Source organism: Ambystoma mexicanum, chromosome 3q (genome assembly GCF_040938575.1).
Source record: "Ambystoma mexicanum isolate Mex_15411 chromosome 3q, UKY_AmexF1_1, whole genome shotgun sequence".
Classification (NCBI taxonomy): domain Eukaryota; kingdom Metazoa; phylum Chordata; class Amphibia; order Caudata; family Ambystomatidae; genus Ambystoma; species Ambystoma mexicanum.
The window spans coordinates 1,131,233,903-1,131,254,680 of NC_090926.1; the positions used below are offsets into that span (position 1 = coordinate 1,131,233,903).

Below are 20,778 nucleotides of genomic sequence, written 5' to 3' on the forward strand. Positions count from 1 at the left end.
TTGGGGCCCACTCACCGGTGCAATTTGCTTCTTGTGTTGGCACTGGTTATTCTTGCATGATGTGCGATGTGAAGGTTATTCTCCAAATCCTCTCAGAAAACACGAGAGTATTATGCTGCCAAAGTTACTTCCTCTTTTCCAAAAATAGAGTTCAGTGAGCGTAGGACATGCAAATGTCTTGGTCCTTATTGATCTCCCTTCCTCCTTGCTGTAGTAATGTTGGGGGACGGTTTGTAGGAGCTTCAATGATATTCGTGGTAACGCGCGGTGAAATGGAGCGTTGGGCCGGCTTCCCGCCTTTGCTGCAGCTGATACGCGGGTGATTGACGACGCGTGTATAACACGCGGCTCGCGTAGTCGCTGTAGTGCTGGTGGAGCGCGTATGATACGCGGCTCCCGTTGATGGTGTGGCCGACATGCGGCCTCGTGGAGCGTTCCGCACTGGTGAGGGTTGATGAGGTTGATAATCCGCGTGCGACCCGCGGATGTGCCGTTGGCTGGTCTGATCTGATATTTCCCGCAGAGCGGTTCTGCTCCGTAGCCGCAGCCGGTGCAGGGCTGGCAGGTGCGTGCTGGGTCGCGCAGGTGCTTCCTACGGCTTCGTCGCCAGTGTGATGTTGGGCGGCCGTAACACAGGCAGCCCAACCGTTAGAATGGGGCCTTGATGGGCCACAAGTGGCACGCAGCGTGGCAGGGTCGCGGGCACAGAAGAAACACGATCACTGGGTTGGATGCATAAACCCGGACTGGCGTTCTAACGCCAGTTCCGGTGATACCTTTATTTCCGGCGTGTCACGTGACCCGGATCTAGCTGGGCACGTGACACCACAATGGCTATTCAATTGCTACACAAATGTCCAAATGTTTGCCTGGACTCGTTTCATAAATGTATTTTTCAATTACTATTTCCTTGTCTTAGATTACACCAAATGTTTGATTTGTTTATACGTTAGGCTTATCCTATTCACCATGGTACAAAAACAACACATACATAACTTGCACACATCAGCGCCTTACTTGTAGCTCGAGTCCTCGGAGTATTCCTAAAGGTGGAAAATGTAACAGCAAAGAATTTTGGAAATATATGTATTTATTTAACATTTTTAGTTTGCAAACAAGGTGTAGACTCTCTTCACAGCAGCCAGAGAGTGGAATCCCTAAGTGAGATAAAGATTTGAAATTATGACGCAGTAGAAAGTGAAGAAAGACTCAAGTGGTAAAATTAGGAGGCATAAAGCCTGCCAGCCAAAGTGAAGCTAGAAGGAGAAAAATAAAAAATAGCGCAATTAACATTAATTGTTTTCGACATGACATCATATTTCCCTTAATTGTTTACGAAAGGGACCCTCCTATTTCAGGCAAAACAGGTATAGATCCTGAAGAACAAGTGAGTTATTCGGTTTTAATAACTTCTCTCCCAGTTTCCCTTTAAATATTCTAGAATTAATGGAGGCACCAGGTGGAAGGAATCAAAATAGTTCCTTCTCGCAGATCCAGCGCCTGTTCCAAGCGCAGGGGATGTCGTTCCAGTGACTGCTGGGCTCAATTGTTGCACAATGCTCTTTTGCGCCTGCGTTGTTGGGCTCACCTGGACCCCAAAAGCTAACAAAAAAAAAGAAGAATATTTAGTTAACTTAATTGTATTTTACAAGGGTTTACACATGTGACATGTCTCTTCCAGAGGCAACAACACTGCTTGACATCATCCCGTCTACCTACGGTGCTCATAGGGCGCTTTAAAACCAGGTCACTCTGGTGCTCAATCAAGAGTTTCAAATAATAAACCAATGAATTCTGGGGGCTGTAGTCATTGTTTATTTTTTGTTTTATTTACTCTAGAGTTTTGTAAGAGATAGTAAAGTGTATTCAGGATCTGAGAATGATTAAACATGGTGTGGTTGATCTCCATATACACATATATACAATTCCTGTAGATAATCATTGTGACTGTATTTTACTCTACAGTGACCGCACTAAAATTAAAAATATAGGCTCTTCTACCGAGTAAATTGGAGACGGTGACATAGGGACAGCCGGCTTCTCCACATGAGAAACATGTACAGGCTTTGAACCTGAGGGGAGCTAGTTAGCTCCTGGTGTAGCCTGGAAGAGCCTGGTTAGCTTGAGATCAACAGCTCCCAGGAGTCACTTTTGGCTCCCTAGTCCAAGAGATGCCGCACAAGCATACCTATCGACTTTAACTCTGTGCGTTTGGGAGAATCTATAAATAAACATTAGGACACATAAGGGGGCAGGCGCTGTTGCGCGCTGAAGGAATGGCTGCCTTATCGGTGTGCTCACGCCCGACCGAATATCCTGAGCTAAATACATACAAATGGACAGACCGCGGAGCTGAAGCTTAGTTAAATAAGTAGCTAAGGGATCCGTGTGTGCATGGGAGAAATCCTGGCGAGCTACAACAATGTAATCATTGGTAATGGCCGTGTATAAAATCCCCCGGTGCAGGGTGACAGCTCGGGCCGACCGAGAGCCCCACGAGACACCACTGCGGAGTCGGGGTCGCTGCAGGAAGGAGGGCCGCAGGTGGGCGTAGCCTCGAGTCGCGGAGTACGCCGAGATGCGACCGACTCCAACAGGCCGGAGAAATCCTTGCATCAACCCGCACCGGTAAGCAGACCGGCGCACAGCGGTGGGAAACTACCTGGGAGGCTGTCGGCGGGCAACAAACCCGCCGGGTCTACAAAGGACCGAGATGAACAACAGCGCCTGGCGTGGAACATCGGCCATACCAGACCACGCATTGACCCCCGCTGCCCGCTACCGCAGGGGACTGCGGACCCCATGTGCAGAGACGTTCCATACACCGGTGCAACGCTGGGACTTGCAGATGTACGAGGCATAGCACAACTGCCGGCTGTATGACAATACACCAGCTACGGAGGAAAGGTGCATGGAGAGAGCCGCGCCATATGAGTACACTTCTTCAAATTTAACAAAAAACAAAACAAAAAACTAATAGCGGGATAAAACTGTTGTGAAAAGTGTGCGTGTAATACTAATTGCGCAGTCATCACGGGGCGGAAGGTGGGACAGGTGTGCCCTGTGTCAGCGCCGATTTGGGCCCCGTGAAACTTGGCTATACACGGCAGGAAGGAGCGTGGCACTTGTGGACACCGCAAGGGCATGGGTTACGCGAACGAAGCGATTGCCTGCGCATGAATTGCCGGAACGATCCACACACACAGTGGATCCGTTAACTATCAGGAACAGTGCAGGAAGATTGGCGTGCAGGTGAGGGGGGGCATGTGTGTTGGAAGGACCAGGCCCTACTACCAGCTAGCTGGAGCCAAGTCACTACACTAACTATGCGCCCGTGCTGCTGATCCCTAGGCCGCGCCATCCACAGACCCATACTAACAGGCGGTGGTGTGCCCTTGAAGCAATACCCCTCCGAAAAACTGGCCCACTGTGGAAGTATGCCAGAGTACTTATATTGACCGCACCGAGAGAGACCACAAGGCTGAGAGACTCTAACTGCCAGATCCAAATGCGGACAAGTGGACTGCAAACTTGAAGAGGCCCTGCTGAAAGCTGACAAGTATACAGAGGCCAATTTTGGAGGTCGGTATTACCCAGAGGGGGGCTGAGACACTTGGGTGAACGTACGCGTAACACAACAACACCACATTACGTGTAGTAGAGTCCCTACACGTAGAAATCGAGGCATTTTTCCCCACTAATGAAGGAACGGTTGATAAATACTCCATACTTTGGGAAACATTCAAGGTGGGGGTCAGGGGGGTGCTGATATCCGAAACAACGGTCTTGCTAAAGTCTGTCCGGCGCAAGCTGGCAGATGTCGAGAGTAGACTCCGAAAGCTGGAAATCACCTATAGCAATACCCATGGCAGAGCAACCCTGGCAGAAATAAATAAACTCATAAAAGAGTTTGACGGATTGTCCACCAGGGAAATCCAATATATTGAGGCTCCAACTCGAGCACACAGATATGGGGAAAGCAACAAGGCAAGTAAATCACTAGCCAATCTCATCAAGGCTGACCGCCAACGTACTCTAATTCCGAGTATCAACTCAGTGGAGGGAGGGGTGATCATAGGGGAACAAGCCATAAACCATGAATTTACCAAATTTTACAAGGAGTTATACTTCAACCCCGATGAAAAAACTGAATTGGATATACAAGAGTACCTCAGTGAACTAGAATTCCCGACGCTCGGACTAGAAACTAAATTGGCCCTTGAACAACCAATAACTGAAGAAGAAGTCATCGAAGCAATAAAGGCACTAGCCTCTGGGAAAGCCCTGGGATCAGATGGCTTAGAGATCGAACTCTACAAGGAGTTTCGTACGGAACTAGAGCCAATAATGTTGAAGGTATGGGAGGAATCGCTGGAATGGTGCATACTCCCTGAAACTATGAGGGAAGCAATAATAACAGTGCTACCGAAACCCTGACGTCCTCCACAGTATATGTCATTTTATAGACCTCTTTCGCTAATTAATGCAGTTGCCAAGGTGTTTGCCAAAGTACTTGCAAACAGGCTGCTACCCAACATGCCGGCTCTGGTCCATCCAGACCAATGCAGGTTCATCCCCACTAGATCCACTGCGTTAAACCTACGCAGGCTATTTGGTATAATGGCGCAAATAAACCCTCAAGCAAGCGCGGTGGCAGTGTCTTTAGACGCCGAAAAGGCATTCAACTCAGTGTCATGGGTATACCTCCTTTCAGTACTAAAGAAATTTGGAATGGGCCCTAACTTTGTTAGGTACGTTCAGTTGCTGTACACAGCACCGGGTGCCAAAGTCCTTACCAATCACACGATCTCTGAACTATTCCCATTGGGCAGGGGCACCAGACAAAGCTGCCCATTTGCGCCTATACTATTTGCACTCACCATAGAGCCTCTAGCACTATTTGACAGGCAGAAACACGGGGACAGAGGGTTACAAATGTTGGGTCCGCCCCAATCTATCTCAATATATGCAGATGCTACCCTTTTATATATCCGAGATCCCGAAACTAACCTGACACCTGTCATAGCTGACATTCACAAATTTGCTGAATACTCGGGATATAAGATTAACAGAGAAAATCTGAGCTCTTCCCCCTGACGCCAGCCACCACATGCCCGACTGCAACCTCAGGGCTTAAATGGTCCGCTCAACATATTCAGTATCTGGGCGTGTTACTATCCAGGGATATACAGACACTATATATGGACAATCACGAACGGGTTCTACAACTGCTCAGCGCTAAGCTCCAGACCTGGGCTAAGCTCCCCATATCCATGTACGGCCGAGTTGCCATATTGAAAATGGTCATCCTCCCCAAACTGCTCTATCTCTTCGTAAACATACCTATATGGCCGGGAGTTTCTTTTTTGCACGGCTACATTCAATGGTTGTAACGTTCCTCTGGGATTGCTAAACCGCTCAAATGAAATGGGAGAAAATGGTTGAACCGTACTTCTCCGGGGGAATTGCAGCACCAGATTTTGAACTGTATTTCCAAGTAGAACAGGCGCAGTTCGCCAAGCATTGGTATGATTGGTCCGATCGCTCACCCCACATCTGGCTAGAGAAATTAGCTGCATCCCCTATTGACCTACGGTCCACTATCTTTAATGCTAAATACAAAGATACATGTCTCTATGACCCTGTGAGAAGTACGGTTCAGGCATGGGGCGCACTACATAAAAGATTCAAAATAATGTCCCTCTCTGGAATTACCCCGACATCCCGCCAACATTAGATAAATCTCTACAACAGCTGTGGGATCCACACAAGGAAATTAAAACGTGTGACATGTTTCCGAACGGGAAGTTTGTGAGCATGGACGAATTACGTGACATAGCGGGAGGGGTAGGGGGGGCGCTTAGAGCACTCCAATACTACAGAATGAAATCAGCACGGTGGCCACTCTTTCCAGCTAAACCCCCCGCACACCCATGCTTACAAGCAGCGACATCTGGCACAGGGCTGGTAATCTCTAAACTGTATGCATTGACACAGACACACTCCCCCACACTGAATGATGTTAAGACTAAATGGGAAGGTTACTTCAAAGCAACCATTACAGATGAGAAATGGTCTAAATATTGTATGCTCACCAAAACAGCATCGATGAATGCAGGTCTACATCTGATACAGTTTAAGGTCCTTAATAGACTTCATTATACCCTAGACAAAATAGCTAAATTCACAACTGTTGGGACCGGGACTGCCCTAAATGTAAAGCACCTCAAGCAGGGTCATGTCATATGTACTGGGAATGTCCGGTGGTGGCTGAGTTTTGGGGAAAAGTGGCAGAAGTAATAGAGGAGGTAACGCAGATTCCGACCTCCATGACTCCCCAAAAATACCTGTTGGGCGACATCGGCAAGAGTACTGAAACCATCATGAGATTGTTTAATGTTTCATGTATAATTGCAAAAAGTTGTATTTTAAATTGCTGGAAGAATCCCTCTCCGCCAAGTATTGAACATTTTCTACGAGAACTGACATATGTGAACGAATGTGAAGAACAATATACGATGACTGTACCTGCAACTAATCGCCCCAAGAAAATATGGGCCCCCTTTCGAGTATACTTATGTGAAATATCCCCTTTTATTTTCAATTTTGCAGTATCCCTTCCTGTAATGCCAGGGCAAAAGGCCATATGGCATCACTTCCTGCGATGTTGTCAGGGTGAAATCTCATGTGATATGATAGATTATTTATAAAGCGCTTAACACCCAGAGCTTTCTAAGCGCGGACCGGGGGATCGAAGCTGGGGGATCGAAGCTGTGTATCGCCCTGCTTCCAAGGCGAGCACGTTGCCCCTGAGCTACCCTCACTTCCTGTATGGTCACATGGTGTGCGATGGAACCTTTGGTACTCCTCGCATTGTACTGAATTGATGTCCCAGTGCCCATCCCAATTTCACTCACATACTGATACATCTTTATTGTAATGTTCTATTCGTAGAATTTTGGGGTGTGTTGCTATGGCGTAGGGCCACCCCAGTTACATGTTGTGGTACTAGATGCAAACCGAAATGCCCACGCATGAAGGAATATGTTTCACACTGTGCAGCAATGCTGGGTAAATTTAGGTAGTGGACATAATCATAGATCCGTCTTTCTGGCAACTCCAATGATAAGTGAAGGTCCATACAGAGGAATATTGGCTGGCCGTTTAAGCTCCGCACATTCCATGGTCCTGGTAGCATATGCTACGTAGGGACATCTTCTTACACTTAGGCAAAATCAGTTTCAGGCAGAGAGGGGTTGCAGGGTTGGCCTGACGCAAGGAACGCCCCCAAAGTAATTTGATTTCTGTGAATCTGTGTCCCGAATCTATGATACAGTGGGTCTATGTGTTCTTTCCTCATTCCAGAGCTACACATCTCTTTTTATTTCTTTGCGCTAGAGCAGGTATGGAATACCTTTCTCATGGCTCACAATCTGTATCCTATTCAGTGCCCACGCATGGTGATGAACATGTCTTCCCTGTGTTGTTTAACATTGGCTAATATAGACTATATAGGACCTCATTACGAGTACAGAGGTAGCCATGGTGCTATTAGCGCCATGGCTACCTCCATACCGCATACTGGGTCCGGGTTACTGGAATGAGGAATTACTGGGTCATTTCAACCTTGGAGGACCCGGTAATTTCTCATTCAAAATACCCATCCCCATTCCCATTGAGCCGCTATAGGGCTCAATGGGAATGGGGAGGGAGCTAATAACGGGCACGTTATTAGATCCCTGGTCCTTTAGCGGCTCCCACTAAGGGCGCCTGGTAAAACCAGCCTCGTAATACAGCGGTAAGGGGTTAACGGCACCGGCATCCTTACCGGCGCCATTAACCCCTTACCGCTGACCTCGTAATGAGGCCCGTATTTAGGGGTATGTGTACCATTTGCATAGGCTACTAGTGTGGGCCCGGTATCTATTATTCTGGCCCCAAAACTCCTTAAGATGACCCTGAGCAGAAGGGGCGAGTGTCTGCAGGTGGTAGAGTCTATGCCTGTTGACTGTCTCATGAGAGGGAAGGTATTGCACTGTGAGCCGTGATGGGGGCATTGCCCCTTGGCCTCTTTGTCTAATGAAGGACAGGTGCGCCAGTGCTACGCCGTCTCGAGGCGTGCTAACCCTGATATGTATTGCGTTCCACTATACAGTGGCCTTCAATCTGTCACCCGGCCTGACCATGGTCATGTTGACTTTGCACACAAATACCGCTGTATGCCTGAGAATAGTGCTGGCAATTACTACTATTATTATCTATTTTTAATGTTGTATTGTATTGTATAATATTCACATGAAAATACATTAGAGGCACTGGATCAGCAAAAAATGGTAGTCTCCAATTGATCAACTGTGGGTTTTCTGACCTAAACCACCTTCTGCTTTGACCACCCCTTCACCACCAACTCTAACTCCACCCCATCTGTGACCACATCCATTGACTGAGACTTCTTTTAAGATGAAGATTAGCAACAACTGGCAGCTGCAACGTCTTTGGGGGCAGGTTCAGAGCAATGGTGACGAAGCGAGGACAACAATCTTATGTACATAGTAGCAGCAGCATCAGAGCGGAGAAATAAAGTCTATGGTGTTTGGCCCGCAACCATCCTGGATGCTCTAGACAACGACATTATGTACTTTGTTTGGCATACACATTTTGTGAGTACATTCTGGTTTACCAGCTCCTTCCTACCTTCATCCTGAATGCTGGTGGGCCAGGCACCATAGACTTTTTTTCACCGCTTTAACGCTGGCTGCTACTATGTACATAAGACTGTTGTCTTATGTAAATTTGGTTAACCAGCTCTATCCCATCAGACTATTATTTGTCCCTAAAAATGTATGCAACTGGCATGGCTCCTTCACACATCAGGCAATATCATTTAAAATTAAGAGATACAGAAATTCCTCTGCCATAGGTCCAGATAGCATCCCAACCATAGGGCCTCATTCCGACCCTGGCGTTAACCAAGGCGTTATTAGCGCCTTAGTTGACTCCGGTGTCTTTCAGACTCCACCATGGTGAATGGCGTAATTACCGCCCCATTCCAAGGTTGGCGGGGCGGTAATTCCCCATTCACCATGGGCCCTTCCCCATTCCCATTTTTGCCCCGTAGGGCTCAATGGGAATGGGGAAGGCGCTAATTACGGCACCGTAAATTACGGTGCCGTAATTAGCTCCTAGGTCCCTTTGCGGGTTGGTTTTTTAACGCCTGCAAAAAGCAGGCGTTAAGTACCAACCCGCAAAGGGAACTCGGAATAGGGCGGTAAGGGTTTAATGGCACCGGTCTCGTTACCGGTGACCGTTAACCCTTACCGCCCTACTCGGAATGACCCCCATAGTCTTACAGGAAAACACTGGGCAATGGTCAGGACTGTTAGCTGCCCTTTTTGATAACATCTCACTGGGAAGACATTTAGCAACTTCTTGGCATACCTGTTACATTGTTCCAATTTATAATAAGTGGGGGCGCTCAGATCTGTTAAACTACCATTCTATTGCTTTATTAGGCATTTCCTCAAAGATTTGTATATAGTTACTTCAGCTTGGGGCGGTACAATAAAGCACATTCCAAAAAGGATTTTGGAAATATTATGGTACATCTTTAAATGGCCTGATCATGACCTTGATACACAGCCAAGCACATACAAAAAACACTATAAGACAGCCACTGTAATATGGTATCAGTGGGCCTCTCATGTGCTTTTGACTGAATTGATCGTGCAAGGCCATAGAACAAGCTCTACAACTGGGATATTCCACGGAGGCTTCAGAATCAACGTATGCTCCTCCACTCTGAAACCACAATACAGGTGGGACTGAACAGTGAGGGCACAATGGGAACGTGGATCAAAACATTTGTGGGACTACGTCAAGGACATGTCCTTGCCCCAGCACTGTTCAGTTTATACCTGTCCGATCTTATTGATTACCTGTCCTCTGTAAACTCTTTTCCACCCAAACTAGGCCACTTTCATGTGCAGTCACTGCTATATCTTGTTCGATAAGACTACAATTGGACTTCTTCGCCTTCTCAAAGGGCTAAATCTGTTCCTAAAGATAAATAATCTTTGATCAAACATAGCAAAGTCAAGAGTCATGGTGATCTCGGGGCTTAAGGCCAAACCTAAAAACCTCAGTCGGTCAATTATTGTTACTAAATTAACTGTGGTTATCAAACTAACTTACTTGGGGTTTTTGATTAGAGCGCATTGTGGTTTAACAGATTTAAAGAGTTGAGAATTGGTGTCTTTCTTGCCACAAGTTTTGCAAATTCTCAGCATTACATTTGATGGAGTATTCCATGGGCAAGGTGCTGCCTTCCTTGCTCTATGGCTTTCAATTATACCAGACAAATTCAAGCTAATTGCAGGTGCTAGAAGGTACTTTTTGATATGATACCCAGAGGTTTCTAAGCATGGACCAGGGGATCGAACCTGTGTTGCTCTGTGTCATCTTGTTCTAAGAGGAGTGCATTGCCCCTGAGCTATCCTCCCGAGACTGGAAGGGACTGCTGGCGTTTCCTGTTTCCATTCCTTATATTCTGACCAAACATGAATTGCACTTCCAATCCTGGAAGTAATTTATGCAATGTAACAAATTAAAATTGTATGGGAAGATCTTAGATACTCCTTCCTACTCCTTATTTAGAGACTTAAATACTTTTATGTTTTGCAAACATTCGCTAGTTCTTAATAAATGTATCTACCACTGTGAACACATTTTACCGGATTTGAATCTATAGAAGGATCCACTTATTGACGACCTTTATACTCTGAAACAAAAGACTGAAATACCTGAATGGAGCAAGGACCAAGAGTCTTTTGCCAAAGAATATGGAAAGATTCATTATACTTTTAATGTACTACCAAAATATGTATGTACATTTCCCAGTCCTTCTTATCGTCGCATCTATTTGCGATTTAGATGTAATCTTTTGGGTACCTTAGAGAGATGGAGCCTGATTAGAAACATTTTGATATACTGTAGGGATTTATTTGTAAGATTTGTTCACACGAATGACTCTACGTGAGGACTTCTCAGTGGACATCACATTTCTTCCAGTATTACTCTGGTTCAGAGCTTAATTGCTATCCATGCTGCTTCTCCTGCCCTCTAATTCTTTGTATGAAAGAACTTTAAGAATTATTCAATTTTTATTAAGTATTCATTGTGTTTTTGACATATGAATTGAGATTCTTAAGATATACAATTGTTGTGTTTTATCTATATTGGTCGTGTAAAAGATTAGTTATTAATTATACACACAACAAAACATTTTTCTTTTCAAAAAGTAAGTTTTATAAAATGAGTGCATTTGTGATTGTTTCAAGTGTCATGCTTAAATGTGTGTGTGTGTGTGTATCTGAATGAGTGAGAATTTGAATCACTAGGCATGTGTGAGCGAGTTTATCTGTGTGTGTGTGTGTGTGCAAGTGTGAATGATGTGTGGATATGTTTGTATAGCAGGGGATAGGGGATCAGCAGTGTGATTTACAGTGGCAATGATGGAATGTGTTGTGTGCCTGGCATCTTGAATGTGAACTACAACAGGATTGCTGGCTCTTTGATATACAGTGTGAATATCCTGGCATAAATTATAGGTGCAGCATCATGGAAGGGCTGGCATATATTGTGGCACAACCTCATGAATGTGATTTACAGTGGCAATGCTGCTGGCTTATATTGTAGGGGCAGCATCAAGCAAGTGTTCTATGGTGGCAAAACTGCCATATATTGTGGACCATCATGAAAAATTATTTAAAGTGTAATTGCTCATGATTCTTACCTGTATTTTAGGCTTGGAAATTACCATATCTGGAACAATCAAACATGATCATCTACTTGGCCTAATCAAGATGTGGGTAGACAATAATATATTAAGACTAAATGGCTCAGAAACTAATGATTGCATCTGGCTACATGCGACAAAGAAGGACAGCTGTACCTCTGCTCTTCCAGTAGGTATCTACAAACATTGCACTATTACCTAAAGTTAAAACGCTTGGTATCTTACATGTTTCCTTGATGAGCGTGCCGGCACATACAACCTACATCATTAGACACTCCAGCTACTATCTGCGGCCCTTTTGAATGATCAGGCCTTTCCCCTCACAGGAACATTTAGCAACAACAAAAGGAGTGTAAAAAGACCAAAACATGTTTATTTGAACTCCTTCATTGTTGGAGTACCAGAATATGTTCTTTCTTTCTTATCTCTAGGATTTAGAGAATAATATTGCCTGTAACATTTTGAAGTTTCGGTCCTTTATCGGGGCCTCTCCTAGTCTCAGATCTACCTTGACCAACACATGCCTCTATGCCAAGTTGGCCCTACCTAGGGCCAATTTCAATAAAGACAGCGAAAAAACATTTTTAGTGCAACGGGAAAACATGTGGGTTTCTCTCTTGTATCTCTAAGAAAATAGCATAACTTGTTTGTTTATTGGGAAAAAGCAAATAAAAGTTTGTTAAAATTTCACATTGGAAATAAATTAATCTTTTGAATGTATTAGTTCCATGTAATTACCTTTCCTATACATGATATCACTTTAATACATAAAGATAATTTGTGCTATATAAGAAAACATTAACATAATATAACATTACATTGACATTTATTGTAAGTACGTGTTAATGAATGTAATTTCATGTCAATGTCATAGTCAATGCTGGCATGTATTGTGGGTGCAGTATCATTAAAGTGATTTACAGTGGGAATACTGATATATATTGTGGCTGTAGCATCATGTAAGGGATTTTCGGTGTCAATGCTGGCTAACATAACATATTGTAGCACTTCATCAAAGTGACTTACAATTGGAATACTGCTGGCTATATTGTGAATGCAGCATCATGAACATGCTTTACAATGGCAATGCTGACATTTGTGGGCAGGGCCTCATGAATGTGGTTATGCTGCCAAAGCTGTCAAACATTGTGGACAAACCACCAATGTTATTGCGAGAGGTAATGCTGTCAAATATTTTGGGCCCAACATCAACACATGGATTTACAGTGGGAATGCTTCTGTGAACATACTGTGGGCACAGCATTATGGAATTGATATACAGTAGCAATGCCAGCCTATCCTGTGGCCAAAGTCATTATGAAATGGTAACCTGGAATCTATATTACCCCAAATAACCGATTTCTAATTGTACAGCCTTTGCTCTGTTTATATAAAAAATGATGATGTAAAATGCACGCTATTATGCCATTATTTTAAAATATTTCTTGGGGAACTGCCCAAACCTCCTTCATTACTTCGCTTGGTCACACCCCCTAATTTGGATGGAATATAAACACCCTCCACTAAATATATCCACAAACCGACATTGACATTGAATCATGCAGAATGCTGGTGCACCCCATCCCATGTACCACTCACCTCGTCACCAACATCTTCCTCCACCACTGGCCCCATGTCCTCCCTGTAGCCTACTGGTCAACATAATACCCATTCCCAGCTACGCAGGCTATAGGTAATCAACCTAAGAAAGGTCCTAGACGGTTCAGACATATGCAAATGAAAGTCGTCAGCAATTAATGGTTTTCAGTTTAAGCCATTCTACATTTTTAAAACATGGGTTTCTTCGCTGAAGGTGATGGCATTATAAATGAGATAAAGACTAACATGAATTGACATTTAACTTATAAAGAGGTCCATGTACTGGAACAACTGGACCACGAAGTGTAACTGAATGGCACAACTTTCCTTTCCCTGTAACTTGTAGTGTTGAGCTTGGAACCTGGATGTGTGGTTGTGTCAGACTGTGTTGTGTGTTTCTAGAGGAGGACAACTGTTGTAGGTCATGAGAGATATGAAGAGAGAGAGAAAAGCTGGGCCGTATACAGTGTCGGAAGGTTACTAACCTGACCACGAGGTTTGCTCCAGTCACCCAATGCCACATTCCTTCCAAAGGTGAGTCAGTCAGGCCGATCCAATGCTGGTTCCCATTCAGACTCTGTGCTAAAAAAGTCTAAAAAAAAATGTGAATGTTCTTTCTGTTTCTCCTTTGGGTACTATCCATCCCAGGTAAACTTGTAAATGATCTCTCCTCCCCTCACTCCCATGTGATAGCTCTTTCTACCATTATCACCTTCAGAGCATCTCTTTTCCAACATTCCCATTGGACTCTCTCCCACAACCATATTTAACTGTGAAGCCCATGTGATCAACTAAGGGCTCTGAAACTCAATGTGCCATGAGCGGGCTAATGGGGGTAAGGCATAGTATATGCGAGTAAATGCGCCTGCCATAATCTCTCCTTAGGAATGTAGGGACCCATTTACAAATATTTGCACTGGTGCAAAGGAGGAGATGCCTGTAAGTATCTCAGACTTGCACCTGCTACCTTACACCTGATGTACATAGAGTTGAACCACAGAAAATCTGGAGGGGCCCTGATCATGTACATATCCCAAGGATGATGTCGAGATCCCCAAATTCTCATTTTATTTCTTTACTGTGTTTTGGGTTTACATTAAAACCTTTCACAAATACCTTTCACAAATACTTTCAAAATGTAACCAAAATTAATTTAAAACAACCATTACAATTCAACAAAACGATCATAAAACACAGGACAAAAGTAATATAATTCAATCACGAGGAGAAATAGAAACTATTCACTAATACTCAGAAGAGTTTTTGTTAATGCTGATGCATCTCTCAGAAGGTCAAATATTTCTGATAAAAATACAACTAATGAAATCGATAATGACAGAAGTTTAACACTCATTAAACGATTCCATAAATTATCTGATAACACAGCAGTAGTTCAATGGAAGAAAAATGGAACAGACATCTTGGTAATAAAACCTCACAATGTAAGACTAAGTGCTGTAATGACCAGAGGCGTTGCTAGGTGGGGCTGAGGGGGCAATAGCCCTGGGTCTTTGGTTGTAGCCTCGGATAGAAGCTCAGAGACTACAACCAAAAGGCTATAGCTAGCCCCGAATCCCGCCAGTCCCGACAATAGCTTAGCCCCTGATCTTTTTTAGACCTAGCAACACCCGATCCCACATGCATTTTAGATTTACACACTCTACATTTTTTCTTTGCTTGGTCTAAACCTATATGTGGCCCTAAGACCTCCAGACTGTGGAGACAATTCAACTGAAATCTCAATAAAAAAATCTCTGAAAGTCTTGGTAGGAGCTTTGATGACATATTGCTGTGGGGATCAATCACCTGAAGAAGCCTCCACTGATTTGATATAACCCTTAAAAAGTGAGAATGTATGCAAATGGTCAAGGATACCATTCCTCCAAATTCTCAATGTTTGCTTGATTTTCATTTGGGGGGGGGGGGATCAACGGAAGTATCCGCCTCATTAAAAAAAACACAGCATTGCATCAGAAAATCTTTTAAATCAGATCAACATTTTCACAATATATTTCACCCAACCTTGCATACAAATGACACCCCTCTAACCCAACAATTGTGAAAAATATGCTCAGCTTGTTCCACTTATAAACAGTCCACCAAGAGGAGTGTAACCCTAATTCACACTATATTGCTTCAGTAAGGGTCAACAAGGGTAATTTATAAATATCCCGCCAAATTCTCCCTTCCCAAGTGGGTAGCCATTTTTTCAACTGAGACAGAAATAACTGCACACCGTATTAAACTGTAGGTATCACTTTAGCCTTATAAATTCAAGTAATGGGCTCAATGATAAGAAACACCATTTCTTATGAATCAATCACATTTGCACCAAAGGAGACTCACTTTTATCCCATAATTTGGACTTCAAGAGTTGTAAATGGTTCCTGGACGAAATAAATATCCCAGATAAATCAACTAAAGCGATTGTTTTACCATCTATAGCCCAAACCAAATTCTTGCCCTTTTTAGGGTGATTAAAGCACATCCTACAAGATTTAGTAGGATTAATTACTAAATTATTTGCTTTGGCGTAAGTCTCAATTTCTTACAGTTTCCTTGGAAGATCAATCAAAGTCAAGTCTAATCAAATAATGCAATTGGCGTAGGCTAGCCATCTCACCCTAAGGGAACCTAAACGGGGGCGTAAGCATATCACCTTGTCAAAAGATAATGGTAGATTCAACATATACAGATTTAAAAGGGTTAGGGGCCAGCACACATTCCTGCTTTAAACCAGTATTGACACACACATCTCTAGATAAAAGACCCACTGAGTTAAGTCTTACTATCAAATTATGAAATTATTATTTGAATAAAATAACAAAAGCCTATTAACGAAGCCTAAGGGAATTACCCAACTATGCAATTTACATCACAGCTTGCCTCTATCCACTGTAACACATTCTGAGGACATATCTATGTTTCGTGCATACAGGGGTGTGTCCCTAGACAGTTACATTTGTACCAATGCCCTTTATAAAGCCTGTCTGGAAGATACCTAATCTACCTGAATTTTCCAAACAGGCTCGTAAGTCTTTCAAGACAAAGCTTGCCAAGACTTTAGAAGAGGTATCAATTAGAGAAATTGGCCTGTAATTACTTGGAGAATCGGCCCTTTCTTATAAATTAGAACCAGAATTGACATTAACCAGGAATCTGGGGCCCTTACTTTCTCTATTGCCTGACAAAATAGATGCATCAAGATGTCGCCCACAAATGTACATTAGATTTTAAAACAATGTTGGAAAGCCCGTCCAGACCGCATGCCATAGAATCTTTCAATTTTCGATAAGGCACTGAGAAAGTACTCAGAATCTAGTAAGAGTGACCTAAAAGGTTATTCCTATGAAGACCAGCTACTCCAGTCCTAAACTGCTCTATTATTGAGCTGGAAAGGGGAAATACCTCTTTGCACTCCTTTATTACCCTTTTTTATTGCTCCATAAGTTCATGCAAGCCTGAGCAATAACATTACATGATCACTAGCTTTATTACGTTTGATCTCCAAGGAATAACATTTATCCAGCAATTAATGAGATACAAAATGATTATTGCAGTTGAGAAAGGCCAGAACCATGTAAGTTGCATGGGACAGTCACACTTTATATTACCATTTAAATTGAACATGTCCCTCTTGCCATTTGTTTCCCCCAATTCATGCCCCTCTTTCCTCTCTGTTTACCCACCACACTGATCTGAGGAATGGGTATAGGTTCTCTAAGACCAAATAAACCATCTGATGCAACAACCTCTGTGCAAAAACAATTAAAATCCCCTGCACAAATTACCAGTGCGGAAGGATAGTCGCTTATCCAAAGGTAAACAATTGTATCACGTTCCATCCAAATAACCTTGTCCACAACAGAAATCGGACTGCAGTAAATATTAATTAAAAGTATATTAGTTTGAGCATGTACGCTACTAGAGTACGCTATAACTGCTACAAAAGAACCTACATTTATTTTCCATTCCTCAAGTGATAACCTCACATCATTGCGTACTGCCACTAAGAGCCTAAGAGCCCACCCGAAAGGCAACCCTGAGCCTTTTTTTACTCTGTCAGTTTTCCTGGAGGAACACAATTTCCTGCGGTTTAAAACAACTCATCATTTGTTTTCCAGCATCAAAGGGAGATCTGTCCCATGCCTACAGAGTCAATTGTACATTGAACATTTCGCCCATCCCTCTTAGTGGAGTCTACACTCCTTCCATCCAAGGAATTAGCTAACCGCACAGTTGTACTGTCAAATTTAGGAGCGAAGGTGTCATAACCTCTAATCATTAAATCCTTGTTGGCAGCTATGACCCAATTCCAAGCCAAATCCGAGTAAAAATGTACCACACACACATTATTGAAATCCTCCTCAATAAGTTTTACACATTTTAAATCTCCTGAAGCAATGCCTGATAACGATGGAGTAACTACAATTCTGGCTATGTTCAAAAGGGAATCTACTGCATCCCTAAATATTGAAACAAAAGCAATTTGTCTCCCCTGTGTCCCACTCAGTGAGGATTCCTCTTTTGTACGAATCAGTTTAAAATTACTACCAGCTTCCCTCGATCTCCACTATTCGTATCTTGCGACAAATAAAACAGCCTAATATCCTTACATTTCTTTTCAAAATTGTTTTTTCTTTGCCCCTAAATGCACTTTAGTCCCTGACTTCTTCATGTCCACAATCCCCGTCAAACCCCCCACGTGCCGATTTGCCTCGTGAAAACAATGCGTCATCTCACAATAGGCCGAAACTGATAGCCTCTCTGAGCCCTGTGAGTCCTGTATTTCAATGACCACTGGCAATGAAGTAGGCCTCTGTACTTTCACAGGGCTCTCACTCTTCCGTGATAGTAGTCCTTAAAAATGTACGTGAGTCAGCGCCTATCCAGGCCAGACCACCTTTCGGATTTTCTGATTTTCTTTTTGGGGTGGGGGTGGGCTAGTCTAGGTGATTTTATTTTGGATTTAAGTATTAGTGCAGCTACCACAAGAGGAGAGACCACGGGTCTAACAGAGGATTTACTCTCACACAACGTAACCGATAGGGCATCTTTAATATTTATGACCTTTATGTCCAGGAGCTCAGAAATGCCTAATATTGAGGCCTTTGCCTCTGGTAGGAGGACGGTAGGATATCTAATCATGTGACTGCTATTGTCATAGAGTCTGACAGGGTGGTGTAGGTTTAGGTTTAGAGCGGCAAGAGAATGGTCACCCAGACTTGACGTCTCCAATGTATAAGACTCTCTAACTTTCACAGATCCCCACGTATCAGAGTCCAGCTGCTGTTCATCAGTGAAATGGACCTCCCCGTCTGTCAGACTCACCCGCTATGCATGATAAGTGTTAATAAGTAAACAAGTCAAGCACTTTCATTCCTAGAGGGCAAATCCATAAATTCCTCTTCTAGGCTTATACAAGCATATATAGAGAGAGTTTGGAGTTGTTAGCAGCACCTGTCCTCTGGTTTGACTTACCGGCCAACTCCTTGGTAACTGCTACTACCTGAGACGGGGCCTCGTCCCCATTGGCATTTCTGAGTTGTTGCTTGATCTGATTATAGGATTTCTCTGAGGCCTGAGGAAAAAGGGCAGTAATTCTTGCATGGTGGACCTGAGCGGCCACCTGAGTGGAGTGGGACTTTTCCAGAACTCTAGATACATCCTTGTCCAGTGGAGTTGCTTCCTTGCTCCGCAATTTGTATCTTTTGCCTTGCCCCCTCACTCCCAGCACAAATCACAGCACCACAAGCAGAGCTGCAATAAGGCGGCGCAGCAAAACTGCCACCGCACAAAAGAGGAAAAGTCACAGCATAGAGCGCCTTCAGTAATTTAGGATATATATATATATAGATCACACATTATGCTGTAGATATTAATGTTGCAGAGACAACATGGAGGGGCCAACAAGCTGAGACAGAACTATGCCACGCCTGCTTCGGCCATCACACTTGGGCACTGTTCCTGTTTGTTCCAAGGTGATACCGTACAGGACCCTCACAGGTACAATGTGTCCCTCCACATGGAGTAACTATCACTGATGCGTCACACCTGCTCCGTCTCACTGTTGCACCATATCACTGTCACTCGCAGCCTCTCTCCTTCGAAGAAGCTTGCTCCACACCTTTATTGCATGCTCCGTGTCCCATATTTCTGAACAAGAATGCCATAGAGCACTAGAGGGAAGGACGAAACAAACGAAGAGTGCCATGCTGTACTGACTTCATCCTTCACTGAAACTGATTTCGATACTCCTTGTTCTTTCTGGTAACTTCACTGTGTTTGATCCCAAAATGTACTGCAGTTTAAAACTTTGAGAATTGGGGGTAAGGTGGCAGGTGCAAATCTGAGATACTAATGGACATCTACTCATTTGCTCCAGTGAAATATTTGGGCAAGAAGCCCATAGTGTATAATACACACTTGAAAGAACTATGAAAAATATAAGGAACAGGTTACTTACCTGTAACTCCTTTTCTCCAGCCTGGGGTCTTACATGGATTCACATGCTCATGAATATTCCCCGCCGTCAGGCTGGGAATACTCTGTAATATTAAACCAGTTTTGCTTTAAAGCTAAAAACTGCTTGTCCCTTCCATAGCCTTTTGCTGTAATTTGGGGCAAACTCCCCCAGCCAATGACATTCATCCTCTTTAGCTCCACCCATGGTGGCCATCTTCAGATTTGGTTGCGCAAGTGAAGTAGGAACCAAGTAGAGACATAGAGGGGAAGGAGAGAGTGTTTACATGCGAATCCATGTAAGACCAATGATGGAGAACAGGAGTGACAGGTAAGTAACTTGTTCCTTCTCCAGTTCCTTCCCCAGCATGGGGTCTTACATAGATTCACATGCTCATGAATACGATTACACAGCAGTACATAAACACACCATGGGAGGTAGCAAGGCTCAACAGAAGCAACACATACCCACAGAGCATGCTCCCCTAAAGCAAACAGGTTGCAAAGATCTGCTCTGCCGACCCATGACTCCACCGCGGAATATCTGTTGACAAATGTGTAGGCATCTTGGAGTAAGACACAGGCAACAGATTCTGAATGGACAATACAAGTGTATTAATTTAAAAGTCAGGATGAAAAAAAAAGCCTACTTGCCCTATCCTATGGTGGGATTTCCCTGTCCAACCAAAGCTAAGGAAAGTTAAAGTCTGAAAGTTCAACTTCCGAATCTGTCTGTGTCCAAAACCTATACTTGCCATCACAACTAATCTATACAAGGTGTAGGGATGTAAACAACCAACATAACAGTGTTCAACTTAATGTTCAGAGCTCTGTCCAGCTCACAGATTTCTTTCAGCTCCCTTCCCCACGAATTAAGCAGTTCTAAAAGTCTCAGGATTGCCTTAAGTTCAGATATAATGTTA

General features: G+C 43.6%; 1 protein-coding gene across 5 annotated transcripts in view; it reads right to left on the minus strand.

Annotated features, from left to right (window-relative positions):
- Window positions 1-1,072: 1,072 nt before the first annotated feature.
- Window positions 1,073-20,778, minus strand: part of LOC138447676 (CD209 antigen-like protein C) — a 298,894-nt gene continuing 279,188 nt past the window's right edge. For 3 of the 5 annotated variants that reach the window (XM_069603939.1, XM_069603936.1, XM_069603935.1), the window contains 2 exons: window positions 13,879-13,985; window positions 1,073-1,602 (listed from right to left, as the gene is read on the minus strand). In XM_069603939.1, the coding sequence (XP_069460040.1) occupies window positions 1,470-1,602; window positions 13,879-13,985 (240 nt within the window). In that variant the 3' untranslated portion in view covers window positions 1,073-1,469. The remainder of the gene's footprint in view (window positions 1,603-13,878; window positions 13,986-20,778) is intronic. The other 2 variants (XM_069603938.1, XM_069603937.1) reach the window with 1 other exon arrangement.